Below are 21,554 nucleotides of genomic sequence, written 5' to 3' on the forward strand. Positions count from 1 at the left end.
TCTCACCGAGGAAATACGCGAGTAGTGTGGAGGTTTATATTACATGAAAACGTATACTATCGCATATTGTAGTAGTGTGTAGCCGCGTAGCTAGTATAATCATCGGCACGGATTCACCTGCGCAGAAGTGATGTATTAGGTTCCTTTGGTGGTACGAAGTGAGGCGCGGGGGCGGGGTAAAGCGGTGATTAGCCCGCAGCGCATCGCGTCATAGCCGTCACTCAGGATTGGTTCGTCTTCATCATCATCATCATCATCATCCTCCGAGCCTTTTTCCCAATGTTGGGGTCGGCTTCCAGTCTAACCGGATGTAGCTGAGTACCAGTGCTTTACAAGGAGCGACTGCCCTATCTGACCTCCTCAACTCAGTTACCTGGGCAACTCAATACCCCTAGGTTAGACTGGTGTCAAACTTACTGGCTTCTGACTACCCGTAACGACTGCCAAGGATGTTCAATGACAGCCGGGACCTACAGTTTAACGTGCCATCCGAAACACAGTATAGTTATAAGTCAATGGTCTGGTTCTTGTGCCGATGATTTTAGTCTTTGTTTTATGCTCTATGATGCACACTTGACGTTACTGACTAGTGACCATAGACATCTATAGTCTGTTTTTTAATCTCGTAGACTAAATTGACACTTGCAAAATGTCAAACTTTCTAATAATTTTGCTAGCTCTGTGGTGCAGTGTTGTACTTACGATACCGGTTCGTTGAATCGTAACTTTTTATCTATAATAGACGAATTTAATATTCATTCAAAGTTTTATATTTAAAATTCACGTACGTACACATGGCTGTACGACGTGCTACAAACTGCCAGGGATATCTGACCACGCAAAGCCATGCGTAATCATCAAGGATAAGCCCATTATTTCAGGATGACTTATTGTAAAAAGTTACGATTCAATGTACCGGTATCGTAAGTACAACACTGCACCACAGAGCTAGCAAAATTATTTGGAAGTTTGACATTTTGCAAGTGTCAATTTAGTCTACGAGATTAAAAAACAGACTATAGCATAGACATAATATTAGTAAACAGGACTGCGCATATAAACCCAAAAAACGAGCCGAGTGAAACAGTTAGTACGGAGGCTGTCTGTCCCTTTCTAATAGGGTGACTATGAGATTAAGCTATGTGAGACAAATCCGAATTTGCTAAGATTATTAAACACAGATTAGTATTGAAGTTTTAACTTACGCAGTTTGTGACCTTAAGATACTAATAAAGGCTTTTAATAATTAGCGGAAATTAGCAGTATAAAAGCAGGAAGATTCGAAGTGAAGACTGTTTTTTTTGTATTTCTACTTCATATATAGACTGCTGAGCCATTTATGTCGCCTTTCTTCATTTTTTGGGAAGCTATAACAATAGTACAACAGTTTTAAAATCCATCACCCATATTTTGACTCGTTACAAGAATTCATGGGCACCCTAGTTGTTTGGTTTACGAAAATGTTATTATTATATAGCTAACCTGTGGAACGATATATTGCAACCACCATAGGATTCACTTTTGCAAGTAGAAACGCAACACTTTTTCACCATTTTAATAGTTTAAATTGATTTAATACAAAAAAATATAAACAAAATTTTAAATGCTGATTACGCGCCAAGAATGTTCAGGGTTACCGCTAGAAAATAAAAAAAAGCAAAATAAAAATTTATGTTGTTTATGTTTTAATAATAAATACGAATAAATTAATGCGATTGTTATTAATTTGTTGACTTACAATTGTTAAAATAAGATAAAAATATAAGTGATTCAATTGTTTTTGGGAAGACAAAACTTTTGATCACAACATTTTTTATGCTGGCAATGTGTTAGAAAGAGACAAACAGCCTCCGTTCGAACTATCCCTCTCGGCTCGGATTTGCCTCTGTGTATTATGCAACCAATTTAGTACCTTATTGCGTTATAATAGAGTTCATTTTCGTAAATATATATTTTGAGCGTGCGCAATCTTGTTTAGTAATATTATATCTATGGACTATAGTGACTGATTCAAATAATTCATTTCTGGACGAAAACAAATACATATTTGCGATTGTGAATAAAATTGCGATATCATTACTTTATTCGATTGCGATTAAATTGAGGCATCCCGATTGATAATTGGTAAATTTAAGTATTAACCCGAGATTGGAAATTGTTGAAGGTACGTTATACTTATAATTTATGTGAATATTTCTCAAACTGTGTGTGTAGTTCTATTAGGTACTTATTGGTTATGTTGTTGAAGTTATAAATTGCGCCCAACTAAACATTATAGGATACAAATAATTATATTATATGTCCTTCTTTTATTATTCATCCATTGCACAGGCATTAATATTGATTCCTAAGACGACCCACTGACCGATTCCTGTCCCTGGAGTCCTAGCCATTAGAACTACTGCTACCCATGGCATAGCATCAGTCGATCCATTTTATTTGCTTGACAAAATCTTTGCAGTTTCTCTCTGGGTGAATTTTGTTAAGTAATTAAGAAACCAATCTGCAATCAGGTCCTGTTATCACACAGCTGGACAAAAACAAGATTGATTTTGTAAATTCATTATGAATAAAGACATCCTCCTTCATTTTTTTAATGTAATCAGGATTACTCACTTTACTTTTCTATTTTAGATATTTATCAAAATGGAACTGCTAGATATTATGAAAAATTTAACTATAAAACACACACCAAATGAAGGTGATCAACAGTTGTTCAAATCTATAGCAGCAGATATTGATAATGTTCACACAGAAATAGTCTTTGCAGAGTATTCTGATAAAATAATGCTTCTTGTATCACAATACCAGAAGATTGGAAGTATGCTCATGGTACAAAAAGATCAAGTTCACAGTCCTCTAGGTAGTAATGACATTTATACTACAAAAGTTATTTTTGGTGCTTCAGGAGAAGAGCAGCAAGTTGCAGCGAGATACTTGGCAGAAGCAATTAACATTACAAAACCACTTTATATTTTTATAAATCTTAAATCATATGATATTGAAACAGTCAAGGCTTGCAAAGATATAATTATAGATATAAGAAGTAAAACAGAGTCTTAACATGGACACATTCAGTGCAAAAAGATTTAAGTCTGTACAAAAATATTATGGTCAACTGGTTTTGGGACCTCCAGGGGCAGGAAAAACAACATACTGTTGGAAAATGTCAGAATTGTTGCGAAAACTGGGAAGAAATGTTGTGGTTATTAACTTGGATCCAGCAAATGATCTAACATCTTATAAACCTGATATTGATATCAGACAATTAGTTGTCCTTGAGGAAGTAATGGATCAACACAATCTTGGTCCCAATGGTGCGTTGTTGTACTGCATGGAATTTTTAGAAAAGAACATTGATTGGTTATTGGATCAAATCAAAGGCGACAATTATACTAATTTTATATTTGACTTACCTGGTCAGGTAGAACTGTATTGTCATCATAAGAGTTTAAGCAAAATATTTTCTGAACTTTCCAATAAAGGGAACATACAATTATGTGTTGTGCATTTGGTGGATTCACACCATTGTTCTGATGCTGGGAAATTTATTGCAGCCTTGATGTTATCACTAAGTGCAATGTTGAAAATTGGATTACCTCATATCAATTTATTGACGAAAGCAGATTTATTAAAAAAACATATAGATAAGTTACAGTTTGGAATAGATTTCTATACTGAAGTGCTTGATTTGAATTATTTGCTGGATTGCTTGGACACTGATGTATTTACCAGTAGATATAAGAAATTAAACAGTGCTTTTGTTTCTATAATTGAAGATTATAGCTTAGTTACTTTTCAATTGGTTAATTTATGTAAAGAAGAAAGTTTACTAAATGTAAGAAAATTGGTAGACAAATCAAGTGGATATGTTTTTAAAGCTGAAGAAGGCAGACATATTAATAGTATGTTAGCTTGTGCTATGGGTGTCAGTGAACCAGTTGATGTTGATGATCTTGAATAAAGTATATTTCCAAGCAACTGATTTTTAACTTTCTTTGGATAGCTCCTAATATTCATATTTATGACCGCCATTTTGGTCGATCTTAACTTCACATAATAAAATGGGCCTATACCTACGGGGCACGGTATTTTCAAGCGACGAACTACCACCGCCGCCTGATGGCAACTGGTAGTTTTTATTCTCAATCTCAATAGCCACCTGGGCAATCCATGATATGGAAACTGGTAGTTGGGTGTGGCCTTAGCGACATTACCAGGCTTTAGAAGTACATTGCTAGCAAATCGCACAGACGATGCATTGTCAATCAAGCCTTATTTTTGATTTGATATTGTCATAATGTGAGTGATTAATTGATATTGGTTTGATGAAGCCATATTTGTTACAGTTGCAATAGGCACAGGGAAAACAGACTATGTCCAGAAACATGAAAGAAATATACAACAAACTGTTAGAGACAGAAACAGCAATTGATCAAATGCTCACTGAGAAAAAACATGTGCAAGTGAAATTGCTTCATCAATACAACGACATTAAAGATGCTGCTCAAATTGTCATTAATCATATCGCAAACTTAGAAGGAACAACTGTTACACAGGTCCATAAAAGGTTACTATTAAAGGAATGAAATAAAATATCTTTGTATAGTAATGGAACGTTTTATTTGAAGACAAATACAACTCTTTACAATTTAAATTTCATCCAAATTTTTTTGTGTTCATAAACTAAATTAATGAACAATTTTTAAAATTTCACATTGCGGGTTTACGTACGTAGTTTCTTAAGTTATAAGTGTTTTCAAAAAGCCACGGTTCCACGTTTGCTACTTCAATTACGAAAAATGTATGTTTAACATGACAAGTATTCTAATATATTTTGATTATTATATGTTGATAATCATGACCATTGTCAGCAAACAAAATTTATAAAATGTAGGTAGATAGTAAAAGTTATCATATTGTTGAGAATAATCTAAAACTATAGTGAATAATGGATTTAAAAGAGATAAATAAAATCTACTTCCTCCTTTGAATCATATCTAGTTTTTAAGTATGTGGTAATGTATAACATGAAAATGGAGAATAACGAAGGTATCTTAATAATTGAATTAGGTCTTAGTTACAGTTTTAAGAGTACCTTTCAGTGGTAAAATATCAGTATTATCTCCCATATTACAAGATTATTATTTGTCACATGCTTTTACCAATGTTATACATAATTCTTAAACAAATCAAAATACATTGAAGTTAAAACTCTAAACGCTAACATGGTGTCTATTTAATAAGCAAGCAATAATTATATAAATGTTTAAATGTATAATATAAAGTGCATGTCGCAGAGCGCGACAGCTTGCGAATACTTTGCAATGTGAGCGTCCACATGCAAGTTGAACGCTCGAGCTCTGCAGGGCGGAGGACGAAGGCCGCCGCCCCTGCCACTGCCGTGGCGACCTTACCAAGTCAGAGGCATTACTTTGATTTGCATTTTGCATTAGTGTCTTGGAACAGCATTGTGGCTGCTGCATGTGTGCACTGCACTCAAGTTCTGATCATTAATTGATTGTAAGATTCAATCAATTATATATATTTATATATGTTATTGTGACAACATATTTTGTTATTATGTTCTGGCCAGGGTTTAAAGCGTTCAAAATTGTAAAGTCTTCATTAAGTTCCATTTCCGACTGGCGTGAACTGTGCAATTACCGTGGAAGGATTTGAATGGAATGTAAATTTACTTAACCAATTGCAACAGTTATTCACCATTCGAGTTATTTAGTAAGACTGTCCTTATATCGATGTTTCTCATTCCAGCTAAATTTAAGTATAACAATATAACAAATTTACAAAAATACATATAAAGTGAAGAACATTCGCAGTGTTGAAATTCCCAAAAATGCATATAAATATATCACTAATAACAAATCTACGATTTCCTATCGAAATAATACCCTATATTACGTGGAAGTATCAAGATGCGAATGTTCATTCAGTTTTAATAAACGTTTATCGTTAGACTTAAATCTATGAGTTTCAGACTCGTTTCAGGCAGTCCCACAGATTTCAAAGCACCAAGAATCATTCAATAAATGCACTTTTTACACTATGTCCCATTTTCATTCGCCATTGAATGGAACATTTAACAATAAACATTTTGTGATCACAGTCCCACATTGAAGTAGCTTTTTGTGCCATCATATTATTTGCAGTGACCATGGTGGTAAAGTTTATTCAGACATGTTTTATTTTAAACACAACAACACTCGCACACACATCAAATACGCCTAAACAATGACTCAAGAAATCCCAAAAACAAGTCTGAAAACATTTTGGTTTAGTCTATGCAATCAATCATTGATGAAACTTCGTTATTCTGTTCAATTGGGCTTTCATTTACTGTGTGAGAACAAATTATTTTAAACTTTTGTGTATGGTCATTTCATAAGAAGATTTATTCTATTAATTTGATAGGGATTTCATAGACCAAACCATCTTAAAAGTAAAAAATTATGATTTGGTAAATTGTAAATATACTATGTGTAAATAAATAATATTGACTTAGTACTCATATGCTTAAAAATAAAACATACTACGTACTAAGTCATCTCACTTTTCAATAAAACATGACTTAACAATCAACAGGTCAATTTAGTAATATATAATTATACTTTAAATATCACTCGTCAAATAGTGGGTGCTTTTAGGTCCATATTATTTGCTATCTCAAATCATAGAACCTATTTCCCTTTGGTCACATTTTCTCTAGAAATATAGATGTTGTTTTTCAGTTTACAGTATTATTGGTCTCCTTATAGTACAATACAAAATAACCAGAGCCATATTCGTCTTAGTAGGGTTTATTGGGGCATAAAATGAGCCTCACTTGTCTTTAATAATCTTATTAATTGAACACTTATTGTGTCAATTCAAGTAATACAAAATCAGTCTCAAAATAGGGAAGTCTTTTAGATCTTCAGGCACGTATACTTTTAACAGGTGGTTAGTCACCATCCAAGCTATAACAAAATCTCTAAAATAGATTTGGTGGATATCCCCTTTAGGAATAAATATTATTATGCAACCTCACAAATACGTGCTAAAACAATCACATTTCCGACGTATTTTCCCAAGAAGTGTTTAGACACATACATTTTGATTGTGTATTATCTTATTTGCCGATACGATTTTAAACCGTGAAATATTGCAAAAAATGTTATTACATTTTTATAGTATAACTGAGTTATAGCAAGCTTTCCTCAAAATATATAAAACAATTTTACTGAACTATTTAAAACACAAGCCACGAAAAATTAAACTAAGTTGATTTCAAATCAGTACTAAATAAAAATAAAACAATAACGAAGTTACCTTTCAATATGAATACTTTAGTTTGAAACTGGTGCATCACCTTGACCAATGTGTTCCTTTTCAGAATTGTGGCATTGCTCCGCCACCTAAAATATATCATCAGATTAAATTAATGTTAATGTGATCCTAAATAATTAAGAGTTTAGATAAAAAACTAAAGAGAATAGGAAAGCTTTGTTGTAAATTCCATAATAATTATGTTAACTGTTGTCATTGTGTGGTTGCTGTAATTTATTCAGCAGTCACCTTATTTTTATCAAGTGGGCCATTTGCCTCCACTGTTTGAGCGAGGTCAGACTTCTGGCTGGAACTCTTTTTCTTTCCTTTACCCATATTTTTCTTGGCATTTTTGGCAGTCTTCATTTTCTGAGGCTGAGCACCTGTGAAAAAAGCGTACATATAAGTAAATAAATGCGTTTGCCACAAGTGTGGCTACAGTACGGCTAACGTGCGCCGGGATGCAACTTAATGCAATGTTATCTCGACACTGTTTTCTCACACATACATTTTTCCGGCTTTTAAATTATGTAATAAATACTTTTGATTGGTAATTTATTTTTGAAAACGATTTAATGTCCCTGTTTAGATCGATTCTTCTTGGCTGTAGACGCTCATCAAAACGCTAAAACGCGGGCCACGGCACTCAGCTGCATGCTCCTACGAATAACTTAGAGAAATTCCATTCGCCCCGCCCTTTCCGAATTCGTAGCCTCATAAGGGCGCGTTCACACGACACGCGCACACCACCCGCGTCCAACCCGCATTGAAATTTGTTAAGAGGACGAATTGGAATTTTTGGCGCCAAGGATGTCAATTTTTCTCAGTAAATACAAAACGGATCAAAATACAACTTGGTTACCTGAAAGTTCATGATATAAACCTTATTTTGTTAGTTGTAGAAACATGATTAGGTAACTTTTATAACAGAGAAAAATATATCAAACATACCTCTTTTTAAAAAGAGATTCACATATTATGGGCAAACGGAACCGATTTAAGCCTCTTAACTTTTTTAGTAGTTGAGTATATACATACTCTTTAAAATTGTAGTAGGAATTTTTATTAAATTATCATTTCTAAATATTAAAATTACAAAACCATTTTGTCGCTTACGACTTTTAGTTATAAGCTAGCGCGCGTATTGTTATCCTCGCCCCGCTCAGACGCTCCGACCCCTTTTGGCGCCTTAGATGCGCGTGCCGGTTATGGAATTATTGTTGACCACTTCCTCGCCTTAAACAAGAATTTGAGCCTTATAATGCATCAATAGATCTCAAATTGCATTTAACGAGGTCTACACGCGCACGCCCCGCGCCCGCCTCGCGCCAACCCTTTAGGTTCATAACGACCACTTCCCAAAACGTTCACACTCCCAAAACGTCTACTTCCCAAAATGGTAATTCCCATTTCGTCTACTTTCCCATAACGACGACAAATCTATAATTCCCGAAAAGTCCACTTCCCATAAGGTCAACTCTCAAAACGTCCACTTTATAAACAGTTTTTTTTTTCAAAATTTAACGGGTTCCAGTAGGAATTTAAATTTTTGTGTAAAATTATTTTTTTAAATCATAATTATAGTAGTTCGCGTTCATGAAAGTCAACATTGTTAATATTTGTATACAGTGGGTATGATGTTAGTCGTACAGAATAGCATTAAACGTTTTTTGAACATTGTAAGGTGCGTGTGAATATTCAAATTGCTTTTAAAAATGGACTTAATAATTAAAACCCAAAAAGGTAACCACTGTGTGTTGTCAGATGGCTATCGCTATTATTTAGCAAAACGTAATAAAAACGAGACGACTTTATGGAGATGTGAAAACCGTGTTTCGTGTTCTGCAACCATAACGTTGAATTGTGGCCGTGCCAATATTTTGAGAAAGACGAATAACTCCTGCGCATCAAACAGTCATCGAAATGAGGTATTTAAGTTAATTGATAAATGAAGATGGAACTGATGATAAAATCTTAATATTTGCTTCTCGAATTGCGAAAAAATTAATGAAAAATGACAAACTTGGATCTTATTACGGAGACGGCACTTTTCGGTGTTTTCCGCCACCATTTTATCAGATTTACAGCATACATCTTGATGTTGATAATTCCAACAAAAAATTCAGCAATATTGTACCGGTGATCTATGGTTTATTGCCCAACAAAAGAGAAGCTACTTACATCCGTTTCTTTAATTTATTAAAAAGCAAATTAGGGGTAAAGATACTTCACTTTAAATGTGACTATGAGCAAGCTCAATTTAATGCTATCCAGAATGTATACCCAGAGGCTCAAACTACTGGTTGCTTCTATCATTATAATCGTGCATTGTGGCGCAAATTAAAAATAAATAAATTAAATAAAACAAGATCAGAAAGAAATTTTGGTAGGCTTATTACTTTGTTGCCCATGCTTCCTCCAAAATACATACAGAAGACATGGAAAGATATATTAGCAAATGTACAAATGACTACAGGTATGAAGAAATTTAAAACTTATTTTGAAAAAAAAAAACAGTGGATGGCCATATCTTCCCATAAAATAAGTGTATATAAAGATAATCACAGAACAACAAACCAAGTAGAAGGATGGCATCGACGTCTTCGAGCCCGGGTACCACAAAGCCCTAACTTTTATTTATTTTTGTATAAAATTAAAAAAGAGATTAAATATCAGGACAACAGACTAACACATTGCCTTTTCGAGACAGTTAATAAGACTAGACCAAATGCGGACATTTTATTTGACGAACAATACGTTCCTGAACGCACACGTTACTGAAAAAATTACATAAAAAAGAAATTACTCCGATTAAGTTTCTAAAAAAAAATATTTACATGCGACTTCTAATCAAGTGTAAGCAAAACAAAACGAAATAAATATTTCTGAGTGAGTCCTAGATGAATATAAACAAAAAAAAATGATTTAGACATTTCAGTTTTAGAACTATTTTATAAGTATTTTTCCTTTTTGATTTGATTTTTTTACATTCAATTTTTTAATTACAATTCAAAGAAAAACATTATGTATTTTGCTTTTTTAATTTTCAGAAGTGATTAATGTACCTACCTATTTAGTGTAAAAGTAATGCTAAATTACTGGATTGAAAATATTTGATTATCATTTCCTCGTATTAAAATGGTAGAATGCAAATAAACCTTTTTAATCACTACGCAATTTTATTTACTCATTAGCTGTGCTCGGCGGCATGCGTTGCAATGCTCCGTCTAATTAACCTATTTACCCTACCTACCCTACGCTTAAGTATTCCTACTTGTCAATTTAGTTTTCAAGAAAATATTGGACAAGTGTTAAATTTTATGAAGTAGACGTTTTGGGAGTAGTCGTTTTGAGAAACAGACTATTTGGGAATTGGTCGTTATGGGAAAGTAGACGAAATGGGAGTGTGAACGTTTTGGGAAGTTGTCGTTATGAACCTAAAGGGCGCCAACCCTGCACTCGCCCTGCCCGCGCTCTGCACCCTCCCCGCGTACGCGTTGTGATACCTGGAAGCCACTATGCCTAGTGAACGAAGTAGTTTAGTCACTAAATAGTAGTATATGTGGGCGCGAGGCGTGCGTGAGGCGGATGCAGCGCGTGTGCGGGTTTAAGGGTTTCAGACGTCACGCGCCGATCACGCACAGCACCCGTGCACGCGTTCTGCCCGCCTTAAACCCGCACACGCGCTGCGTAGTGACTGGACTACTTCGTTCACTAGGCATAGCGGCTTCCAGGTATCACAACGCGTACGCGGGGAGGGTGCAGAACGCGGGCAGGGCGAGTGCAGGGTTGGCGCGAGGCGGGTGCGGGGCGTGCGCATAGCGTGCGAGTGTAGACCTCGTTTAATGCAATTTGAGATCTTTTGATGCATTATAAGGCTCAAATTCTTACTTAACAAATTTCAATGCGAGTTGGACGCGGGTGGCGTGCGCTGGGCGTGCGCGTGTCGTGTGAACGCGCCCTAAGGCGGGCAGAACGCGTGCACGGGTGCTGTGCGTGATCGGCGCGTGTCATCTGAATACGCCCTAAGACGTGCACTGTTTCTTAGGGTACGTTCAGACAGACCGTCTCGGAGAGGAGACCAAATTCTTAACACGTAGAAAATCGAGGACTTAGTATTTGTAGGAAGCTTTATTTTTGCATGCTTTATTTTGTCATTAAGAATGCTCGAAGGCACTTGGTGTGAAATAATGAGAGGAGCCGACCGGCTCCGATCGTGTAATTTTTTTCGGTCTTGCAGACGTTTTGCTCCAATTGCATCCTCCTTCAGCCGATCTATTCCGGTCTGTGTGAAAAGAAAAATGAGCGCCGATGCTCTCCGAGCCGGTCTGTGTGAACAATGGACCCCCAGTCTGCGCGCTAGTAACTTGTATCTCTCGCAGAGGGCGAAACTAGTGATCATTTGATTTGGATCCTTTCTCAACAAGTGTGGCGGCAGCCAGAAGGTCGTTGAGCCTTAAGTTCTTCAAGTAGTTTAGTATCCCAGATTTTAGTTTATTATTTTGAAATTTAGATCTACCTTTCTTTCTTTCTCTTTGTGTTTAAAATGCTATTGTTTTTTTTTTATATTATTATCTCTAAAAAGTTGCACTGATGTGTGATCACGTTATTGCTAGGCTGTTATTATAAGCGAGGACTTTTAATTGGCTCTCTATCGACTAAGACTTCCTTTTTTATTTTGTTTTTGTTTAGCTGTAAGTTCTCCATAGTGTACTTAATAAATAAATAAATAAATTTGTAACATTTCAATTCACTTACCATCAGCATCAGTGTCGGCGGCAGAGGCGTCTTCATGTGGGCTGCCTTCCTCTTGCTGATTAATATCTTCTGGTCTCACGGTTTTGCTGCAAAAATCAAGCGAGCGATATAGACATAAATCGGCAGTGACGGCCCGACACTAGATTTTGTGGCTGGCTTTTAAAGGCAAAACGTATGGAAATATAAAAAAGTATAGTATCACTACTAGTATCAGACTAACCGTCTTATAAACGCATCCTCATTTCGGTGCAACAAACATACCCGTTAACGGTGAGCGTGGTGGGCTTGACGGGCTCGTCCTGGTCGCGGCGCGAGCGGCGCGCGGCCCGCGCGGGCGGCGCCGGCGCCCCGCGGCCCCGCGCGGGCGGCGCCGGCGTTCCGCGGCCCCGCGCGCCGCGCCCGCGCCCGCGCCCGCCGCGCCAGCCGCGACCGCCGTACGCGTTGCGCGGCGGCGGCGTGTAGCCCACGTAGCTCACCTGCAATGTTCACACCTGTACTGATGGACCCGGGCCTGGTTACCGAGTGTCGGATAGTTATCTGATAGTTGATGCTATGTACCAGATAAATGCTGCTTATATATTTTCTAGTACTCGCTGCATACCCCTCGTAATCCTCCAGCGTCTATTAGGACATCATCACTTGCCTAGCTTTCTTCTAACTATGTTGAGGTCGAGTTGTTTGTAAATATGACGTACTTGAGGATAACGGGCGGTGCGTGTGGGGTAACTGCCGCCGCCCCACTGACCCACCACGACGCCGGCGATCTCGAGACGAGCGCCGCGGCCGCGGCCGCGAGCCCACCCGCCCAGCGGCCCGCCCACCACGCCCGCCACCAGCGGCAGCGGCGGCATCGCGAACTCCACCTCCAACCCCTCCAGGATAGCTTTGCGCATACGCTCCACCTATAAAACAAATAATATTTCACCAATGTAGAAAAGCAGTTCATCAAAGGACTAATCAATACCGGCTAATCAATAGCGACTAATCAATAGCGGTTTAACTAACTTAATGAGATATATATACTTCCGTGCCGATTTCGGCTATGGTGACTGCTTTCAGTTATCATTGAGAGAAGAACTAGGATGATCAGCTCTTCTATGCGCCCTTTGATGGCTGCAGTACCCTATTTTATGTGTAAACGTGCGCGAGCATTGGCTGCACGTTAGGATACCGTCCACGTAGTTATAATGAATGGCTACTGGTGTTTTAGCCTTAAGAGCATCACGCTTCGCATCCAGTGCGGATTTCCTTTGCTCTTCGAAATCTTTGATCGCATTTTTAAGTAGGCCTCTCCATTCAGGGCGGCAAATGGCTTTTGTCTCCCAGTTCTGAGGATCAATGTTGCACCTTTTCATGTGTCTTTTCTGAACATCCTTGAAGCGTAAGAACTGGCCACCTTGTTTCCGTCTGCCGTTCTGGAGTTCAGAAAAGAAGATGCGCTTGGCCACCCTATCATCATCCATGCGTAAAACATGACCGCACCATCTGAGCTGTCGCCGCATCAGATACGCTTCTATGCCGCAGACATTCGCGCGTCGTAGCACTTCGGTATTTCTAATCCGATCCGACCATTTGATTTTCAGAATGTCTCTTATGCACTTTAGATGAAATCGGTCCAGCGCCCGTATATGTTTCCGATAGAGGACCCATCGTAATGAGATATATTACGGATACAAAGTAGCCCCATAATATGATGTAGCGGTACTACAACTGTTAACACCGCCATCTACACAGTCGCCGACGCAACTCTCAAACAAGAATCCTGCATCGCACATGCAGTGTTCGCGCGCACATTAATACGCGTAGATCACCCCGACAACAACTGTCGGGCAGTAGCCCACCGGACAATACCACCTGTCCGGTCGGAGGATCCTCCCTTTAGTGCGAGGTATGATGAGCTTTACTCTCTGCTCTCATACCTCCACAGTGGTGACCCCGACGTGATATGAACACGCAACTTTCGAGCTACGTGACGTCATCAGCAAGACCTTCCTCAAGCTCCCGAGCGACGAGTCCTTCAGCCAGCCAGCTTCAAATGGGTATCCCTGGCCACCAGCATGTTGCGGACGCACATACCTGGTCAGCACCCTCAGCCACATCCAGCGACCTAGGCTCCAGCTCACTGCACTTTGGCCGGTCGAGTATCTCCCTCGCCGAAGCAGTCGCTAGCCACTAGCGCGGCGCTGTGCAACTCTCGCAGCGCCGGTCCCGACTCACTGGGATTCGCAGCACCGCCGTAGCAGCCAGTTCCGACTCACCGAGAACCTCGCGGCAACGCATTGGCAACAAGACTAGCTAGCACTTCAAGAACTTGTACCATCGACCTCCGGTCTCCGGAGGGGACTGATGTAGCGGTACTACAACTGTTAACACCGCCATCTACACAGTCGCCGACGCAACTCTCAAACAAGAATCCTGCATCGCACATGCAGTGTTCGCGCGCACATTAATACGCGTAGATCACCCCGACAACAACTGTCGGGCAGTAGCCCACCGGACAATACCACCTGTCCGGTCGGAGAATCCTCCCTTTAGTGCGAGGTATGATGAGCTTTACTCTCTGCTCTCATACCTCCACAATGACATTGTTAAGTAGTCCATATTACTGAACTGCAAGTTTCATCGAAATATATCACAATGTTCGTGTGATTCAGAATTGACTAAATGATACCATTCGATCAAGAGTAACAGAGTGAGAGAGGGGAAAAGAGAGGCCGGGATACCTTGACGACAGTGTCGAGGTGGTTGTCGCAGAGCTGCGCGAGGTGCTTGCAGTGGTTGGCGCGGTGCAGGTTGCGCTGCAGCAGCTTGCCGTCGAAGTACAGCCAGGGCGCGGCCACGAGCCAGGGCACGGGCGCGCCGCACGCGTCGTTGGCCAGCAGCGCGGCCTCGGCGCCCGCCATCACCAGCGCGCCCAGCTGCACGCCGCGCGAGTTCATGCCGCTCACCTGCAAGCCCAGCCCGTCATTCCACAAGCGTCAAGAGGTCAACAATTACCAGCTCAAAATTATAGAACGTTACTGACACTTTTCACACTTACGGTCATTTCTTGCAAATGGAGCGCATTCATGAGATCGTTTGAGAAAGCTGTAGCCAAAAATGCGTCCAACTCTTGTCGCCTCAATATTTGAATTTGAGATGTCATTATAAATCTGTAAATCCATGCATGTTTAGAGGTAATTAATGGTTCAAACCTTTTATGCTGTATCTTGGGAATAACTTGACCCAAGATTGAAAACTGCGGGAGGTAACATAAGCACGACAATGGATTACTTTTCTGAAACTAAATACTCTGAGGCTAGGTACAGGAACAGTTAAGGTATTAGGCGATATCTTCTTTACCTGCCTGCCCAGCCTTTTAAGCTACAATTTTATCAATATATCGCGAGGTTAAACAAGAAATACAAATAGATATCATCATCTCCATCCTTCCGTGAAATATTCTTCTAATATTGATCTCAATAATTTAATCTTACCTTAACACAGTGGCTAATATTAGCAAATGTTGCGGTACATAGGATGTATTTAACATCAAAGGAGTATCAGAACGCATGCAAGAGAGGAAAGCTCTCATACGGCGACATTTATCATCTTGGGCAGTTCTGTAACCAAAAATTATAGACAAAATTAATTACAGTAAAATATAAAACATTGTAAATATGCAAAATGAAGTATGCAAGTGGGCTTAATTTCTGCTGTTTGAACAGCTAAATAATAAGACTAATGAACAAGATACCTAAAAGCTGTAAAGCTCACCCGAACCAAAGCCTTTGCACTGTTGGTACAGGCCAATCTAGGACAACTCCTGGAACAATTTCCGGACTTTTCCCAGGGTTTACGCGAGAATATATCCATTCTGATATCTGAACAGTGCAAGGACGTTCAATAGTCGATGACGAACTTGTTGAGCCTTCCTCTGAAAAACAAAAAAATATTGGTCATGCTCTACATTCATATATTTCAGTGTCAATGTAAGGGTATAAGGTTTACCTTTAGCTTTTTGTGCCATAAAGCGGTGATGATGCATGTTATACAATATAGCATAAACATTCTGTCTGACCGGTCTAAAGAAATGGTGGATTGAAGGTATTTCGCGGTGATTGTCATCCTCCATGAGTACTGGCAGCGTGACCTGTCGGTGCGTGAGGATGGACAGCATGTGCGGGTGCATGAGGCCGCGGGCGTGGCGCTCGGCGCAGGTCCGCAGCACCTCCGCCGGCGCCGGGGGACAGTTGTCTTCGCTTTGGATAGCCTTCGTCGCTGGCCGGCTCTATAATCATAATAATAACTATTGTGATATAACTACACTTTTGCAGCAGGTACAGAAGTCGAAAACAGTTGGCACGTTTTCTTTACAACAAATGGTCTTTCCTTCTAGGAACAAAACGTTCATCCGAAATTGGTGATGTGACAGCATTCAGGAACAAGTATTCTTTTAACATAAAATCATTATGTGGTAATGCGAACCGCTTTAGACAGTTTAACCTATAGTAATTTCTGTTAAAATGTATGAAACCTAAAACGACATCAATTACACACAAACATATTTCAGACCTCTTTAGTAGCACTTTGTGGTTTTTCATTTTTATCAGCCGGATTGACCAGTTGCTGCTTGGCTGCGCTCGCGTCGCCGGAGTCCAGCGATACCGCCGCAAGTCCGTGCTGTACCTCAGTCGACCTTTCTTCCATGCTAAAGTCGGCGTTAATGGATGCATTTGCTGTTGCCAATTTGTAGTCGTCCAAGCCTTTTTGCTGCAATTTATTGAGTTTGCAGTTTTTCAATTATCTGAAGTGCTTAGTGTAAATAACACAGGGGATGTAATAAAAAACAAAAAAAAAAAATGGAAGGAAGTGTAAACAAATAAAAAGGTCACTTGCACTTAGACAATAGTTATTTAAATTTAGAACTAGTGATCATGCAACAATATCTGTCAATTTGCCAATGGATGCCAATGGTGTTTTGATGACGATGTAAAAGGCGTGGATGACTATAGCAATTTTGATAATCTGTAGAATAAAATAAAAACCTCATGTTCAGATGATTCAGCTGCCAGTTTAGAAGTGTCCAAGTCTGACGAAGTTGCCTGTGGGCTAAGATCAGCTTTTTGATTCTTTTTGTTATTCTTTGGACGACGGCCTATAATAAAAATTGGTTAGACATTTGTACTTCTAAATATTTTCATAATTTTTTTCTGTGAATATCTGTTACCTGATGCAGTTCTGTACTTCAAGAAACCATCTTTGGTACCATTCAAATAATATTGAACAGCTTGTTTAAGTTTGGCAGCTCGGAGATCATTAAGGTCACCAAATACGTCAATACATGCAGCGTCTATGTCAGACGACGGCAACTCACGGACATATTGACAAATGGCTTTTACTAAAGCTTCAGGAGGCACCTGCTGCTGAAAATGTTATCAACTTTTACTGAACATATTACCACTGATTAGTATATATGTTATGGACCATGTGATTAATTCGGGCATTATTTATAATGCCCGAGCATTATGAATAATGTCTAGCTTTATCGGGCCAAGTGATTAATAACTATCTTAACTTCATTATTTATCACATTGCACGGGCATTATTATATTGCTACATGACAGTTGGGCAATTTGATAATAAAGCTATATTTTATGCGGTGCGAGGGTGGCAGTTGTTCTAATAAATAAATCCTGTTACTTGCTACATATTTTATGATTATTGTTTTAAATTATATGTTCTATTTTAATGGGAAATTATAAGTCTAGGCACAAAACTATTAATTGGACAATTGTCATCTAATTTACTAACTCGGCCTCGTTTTTCTTGATCGCATTTTTCTTGGCTCGTTTTTTTATGGTAGAATTTAATTTGGATTCAAAACATTGTATTAAAAACTGAACTTAGTGACGAAAACGAATCGCTGCAAAACCGACTCCACGTAGTCTTGTCTGCCCTACCCCTAGAGTGCAATTCAAAACCGCGTAGGCACGGAGGGGCGAGGCGGCCTGCGAGCTGAGGCGCAGGTAGTTGAAGCGCTCGCCGCCGCGGCTGAGGCTGGCCGGGAGCCGGCCAGCAAGCCGAAGCTGCGGTGGTGAGCGTGAAAACCATCTGCGACGATAAGCTCGCATGGGACCGCCGGAGCCCCGCAGCGCCGGAGCCGTGACAGAAGCCATGCTTGCTGCATGTTGCATGCCTACTTCTATACTCTGTCAATTGATATGGGATGTGTTATATTTAGTTTATTTTAAGTGAAATGTCTATAACAATAAAAAAATGAAATTAAATATGTTTGTATTACTTTGCCCAAAAGGTCACGGGCAATATGTATAGTGCCCGGTCAATTTGATTGTTTGAATAATTATTATCAAATTGCACTCTCATATTGGGCATTATTCATAATGACCGGGCATTATGTATACTGCCCAATTTATCACTTGGTCCATAACATATATACTTAATTTTCTATTTTTTTTTTATGCAGGTCTAGACGGGTAAAATTTTTGCGCAATATATGAATGTTAACATTGCAAGCAATATTAGCTAGACTACTTTTTTAATTTGAAATTCATCATTGGCTTTCGCACCTTTTTTTGCGTTATTCCCAAACGCTTATAGAAATCAGTCAAACTAGTCTCGGAAAGGATGGTCCCACCAAGGAGTGCGGCCATAAGGCACAATCGATCTTGAGGCACTTCCAACACTTGTGGCAGCTCATGCACCATATACTCTTTAGTTTCCAAAGATGACTGAAATTATTAATAAACACATATTTAAAATTTAAATATTTAATCCTGACTACTATTATAAATATGAAAATATTTCATTCCATCTATCTGTCACGATTCACGGGAAAAGCACTAAACCAACTTGATTTGGTAAACAGACTAAAGCCTGAGATAGGACCCAAGTTCAGGTATTCCTGGAATGAAACTACAGGGAACAGCTGGTGTATAATACAATACATTTGTTTACATCATGATTATACAATAAATTTTATGGGGTATAATGTTTTTCATTATACCCCATAAAATTTAATCTGAAAAGTATGCCAGCTTCAGAACCAAGGTAATTTCTACTGGAGTGATTGATCAATCCATATAATCTATCAAACCAAATTAACAGGAATAAAGAAAATAAATACAATTAAATATGAATAATGAAATATATAAAGTAATGTGTAATGTTTTGTTGGTTTTTTAATGTCATCCATAGATACAACAAAGTCTCTCCCCAGCCTCTTTTCAGTTCTGCTGACATAATTTTAGTTGCATAAATTATATACCTAAAAAAAAATAGTCATAACTTACTCTGTAAGTCAGCTTCAGTTGAGATGAACTAAAGTATCTTGGTGGTTGGAAAACCAAATATTCTCCTGAGCAACCAACAAGTCCAGCGTAAGTCTTCTCACGGCAAAGACCAACTACTTCTTGACAGTGATCATCAGATGACACCATCTATAGGATAAAGATTGCAAATATATGACATACAATAATGTTTTCTGAAAAGTTTCAAAGCATGGTTTTTAGATGTTCTATCTCATGAAAATAGTTGTGTGTGTATGTATACCAAGCGCTCCCAATTTTTTTAATACAAAGATGCATGTAAAACTCCATGCTAATGCGGATGCAATATGAATGATTAAATTAAAATTATCAATCATAATATACTTACAATAGGGATGTTGAGATATCTAAGTGCTGTTCGCAGACAGGAATGTAATCCCATTGGTGGTACCCACCATACTTTGGGAGGAGGGGTACCCTTTGTTACAATGTGGCGGAGTACCTGTTAAAACAATAAATTATCATTTTTTTACTATTTAACTTCATACTACATCATTCGGAGAAATCTTGTAAACAAACTTAATAAATATGCCTCAAGATATAACATGTATATGAGATATTAAGGTTCCTTCCTGAACAAGTCCTTCTAAAAATCATCAAATCTACTGTCTATAGCCTCACTTTGGAGTCAGGTTGCTGTATAAAAAGAGATATAAAAAAAACTTTTTTAAAAGGATACTTAATATGAGGCAATATTTTTTACATTTCCCTGTAGTTCTTTCCTGTTTGAATTTAATTCAATTTTTTATATTATTTACTGCATTAGTCATAAACATAACACTAACAGAATTGACCCTCTGTCGATATGTAGCCTGAGTTTGTATCCAATGTTGAGGTAATGCTGGTGGAGTAGGATGTGCACCATTGAAACAGACACATAAAGCAACTTGATGTTCAGCGAGAGCTTGAGCAAGTGTGGTTAAAAATTGGACACAGCGTGCCCATTGACCACCACATGCCCAATCTGGAACAACAGTTTATATTCAAATATTGTAAATAAACATTCATTTTCAAACTGTGTTCATAGTGCATTTAAATGTTTTAGTATGATTAAGTTGTCACAAATATTACCTTAAAAAATAATAGTGATAACATTTGTTGTTGGTCATAAACATATCAATAAAACAATGCTTGACATAACTATGCAAATGACTACTGGCATGTTTTATTTTTGTTGCTCTTAATAAAACCAGTTTTGCAATAGTTAATATTGGTATTCTAATAAGATGAACAACACAAAAAAATATGTACAATATATTTACCTGAAAAGTATCCTCCGTATAGACGATCTAAACATCCTTCCGCGTCGAGAACTAAACGGAATCCGCCGGCATGGTTCCTAGCTATTCGAAACAAATCAACTCCAACACCCTCATTTTCTAAAAACGTTTGAAGATCTTGTATGCCCATTTTTTAAAAATAAACGATGTAATTATTCGATCGAACACGTTCGTCACGATGAATTAGTAGCCTGGAAGAGAAAAAAATATTATGACGGTAAGTAGTAAGGTCGATAATTTTCACAAATCAATTTGCATTACATTATTTTTTCTTACAATAGACATATATATACGATGTTACTAAATTTTACACTAACATAGCACCATCCGATGTATTAAATTTTATAATAAGTCTAAAATGAACGTCAAATACCGAGATACGAAAGTTACCGGCACGTAGTCAGCGAAGGTCAAATTCGTTAAGATCAATTGGATTCTACTTGGAAAATGATTTATAGTAATGAAAACTAGAGAAACAATGGAAATAAAGAAAAACTGCCCAACCTTATTAAAAAACCATACCAACAGAGGATTACGATAGGCGTAAGTTAAAAACGGAAGCCATTTGTAATTTTTTTTTATGAATGTCACACTACGAGTGAGTACAGAGATTCTACACGAGCCAGCAAATAAATCTTGAATCTATAGAATATTCGATTCAGAATAGTCGATTATACTACTCAAGTATTTTTATTCATTTACTATTCATGATTCAAAATATAACTATGATACTTTATATCCTATTTGACACAGTTTCCTAAAAATGCTAATCTAATTACTGGAAAGTGAAATAGTTAAGGATTTGTACTCAGGGAACAGCAATGAGCCGATGGCAGCAATGATGGAAATGATGGCTACTGAG

At 38.1% G+C, this 21,554-nt stretch overlaps 2 protein-coding genes across 10 annotated transcripts; one reads left to right on the forward strand and one right to left on the reverse strand.

Annotated features, from left to right (window-relative positions):
* The first annotated feature begins 2,005 nt into the window (after positions 1-2,005).
* LOC124630791 (GPN-loop GTPase 2) lies at positions 2,006-3,978 on the forward strand. 4 transcript variants are annotated; one of them, XM_047164798.1, is made up of 3 exons: positions 2,006-2,164; positions 2,635-2,832; positions 2,909-3,978. In XM_047164798.1, the coding sequence occupies exon 3, from the start codon at positions 3,065-3,067 to the stop codon at positions 3,962-3,964; it is 900 nt and encodes a 299-aa protein (XP_047020754.1). In that variant the 5' UTR covers positions 2,006-2,164; positions 2,635-2,832; positions 2,909-3,064; the 3' UTR covers positions 3,965-3,978. The 4 variants fall into 4 exon arrangements, with proteins under 4 accessions (XP_047020754.1, XP_047020755.1, XP_047020753.1 ...); XM_047164799.1 differs by having other exon boundaries at positions 2,635-2,821; XM_047164797.1 differs by having other exon boundaries at positions 2,635-3,978.
* Positions 3,979-4,604: 626 nt separating this feature from the next.
* On the reverse strand, positions 4,605-21,320 carry LOC124630790 (constitutive coactivator of PPAR-gamma-like protein 1). Of its 6 annotated transcripts, none has more exons than XM_047164796.1 (19): positions 21,197-21,320; positions 20,675-20,883; positions 20,198-20,376; positions 19,741-19,854; positions 19,377-19,523; positions 18,654-18,815; positions 17,294-17,486; positions 17,112-17,221; positions 16,639-16,836; positions 16,075-16,354; positions 15,841-16,000; positions 15,561-15,686; positions 15,125-15,236; positions 14,808-15,032; positions 12,780-12,986; positions 12,346-12,560; positions 12,085-12,170; positions 7,576-7,709; positions 4,605-7,415 (listed from the first exon to the last, which is right to left on the reverse strand). In XM_047164796.1, the coding sequence occupies exons 2-19, from the start codon at positions 20,820-20,822 to the stop codon at positions 7,347-7,349; spliced, it is 2,865 nt and encodes a 954-aa protein (XP_047020752.1). In that variant the 5' UTR covers positions 20,823-20,883; positions 21,197-21,320; the 3' UTR covers positions 4,605-7,346. The 6 variants fall into 6 exon arrangements, with proteins under 6 accessions (XP_047020752.1, XP_047020750.1, XP_047020751.1 ...); XM_047164794.1 differs by having other exon boundaries at positions 15,110-15,236; XM_047164795.1 differs by having other exon boundaries at positions 17,294-17,489.
* Positions 21,321-21,554: the final 234 nt, after the last annotated feature.

This window comes from Helicoverpa zea, chromosome 5 (genome assembly GCF_022581195.2).
Source record: "Helicoverpa zea isolate HzStark_Cry1AcR chromosome 5, ilHelZeax1.1, whole genome shotgun sequence".
Taxonomy (NCBI): domain Eukaryota; kingdom Metazoa; phylum Arthropoda; class Insecta; order Lepidoptera; family Noctuidae; genus Helicoverpa; species Helicoverpa zea.

Excerpts from the sequence above, each read along its gene's own strand:
- LOC124630791 (XM_047164797.1), top strand. The coding sequence starts at position 3,065 with ATGGACACATTCAGTGCAAAAAGATTTAAGTCTGTACAAAAATATTAT.
- LOC124630790 (XM_047164790.1), bottom strand. The coding sequence starts at position 20,822 with ATGGGCATACAAGATCTTCAAACGTTTTTAGAAAATGAGGGTGTTGGA. Across the intron at positions 19,524-19,740 it reads GATATCTCAACATCCCTATT|ATGGTGTCATCTGATGATCA; the intron begins GTAAGTATATTA and ends TTTATCCTATAG. Across the intron at positions 18,816-19,376 it reads AACTGAAGCTGACTTACAGA|TCATCTTTGGAAACTAAAGA; the intron begins GTAAGTTATGAC and ends TAATAATTTCAG.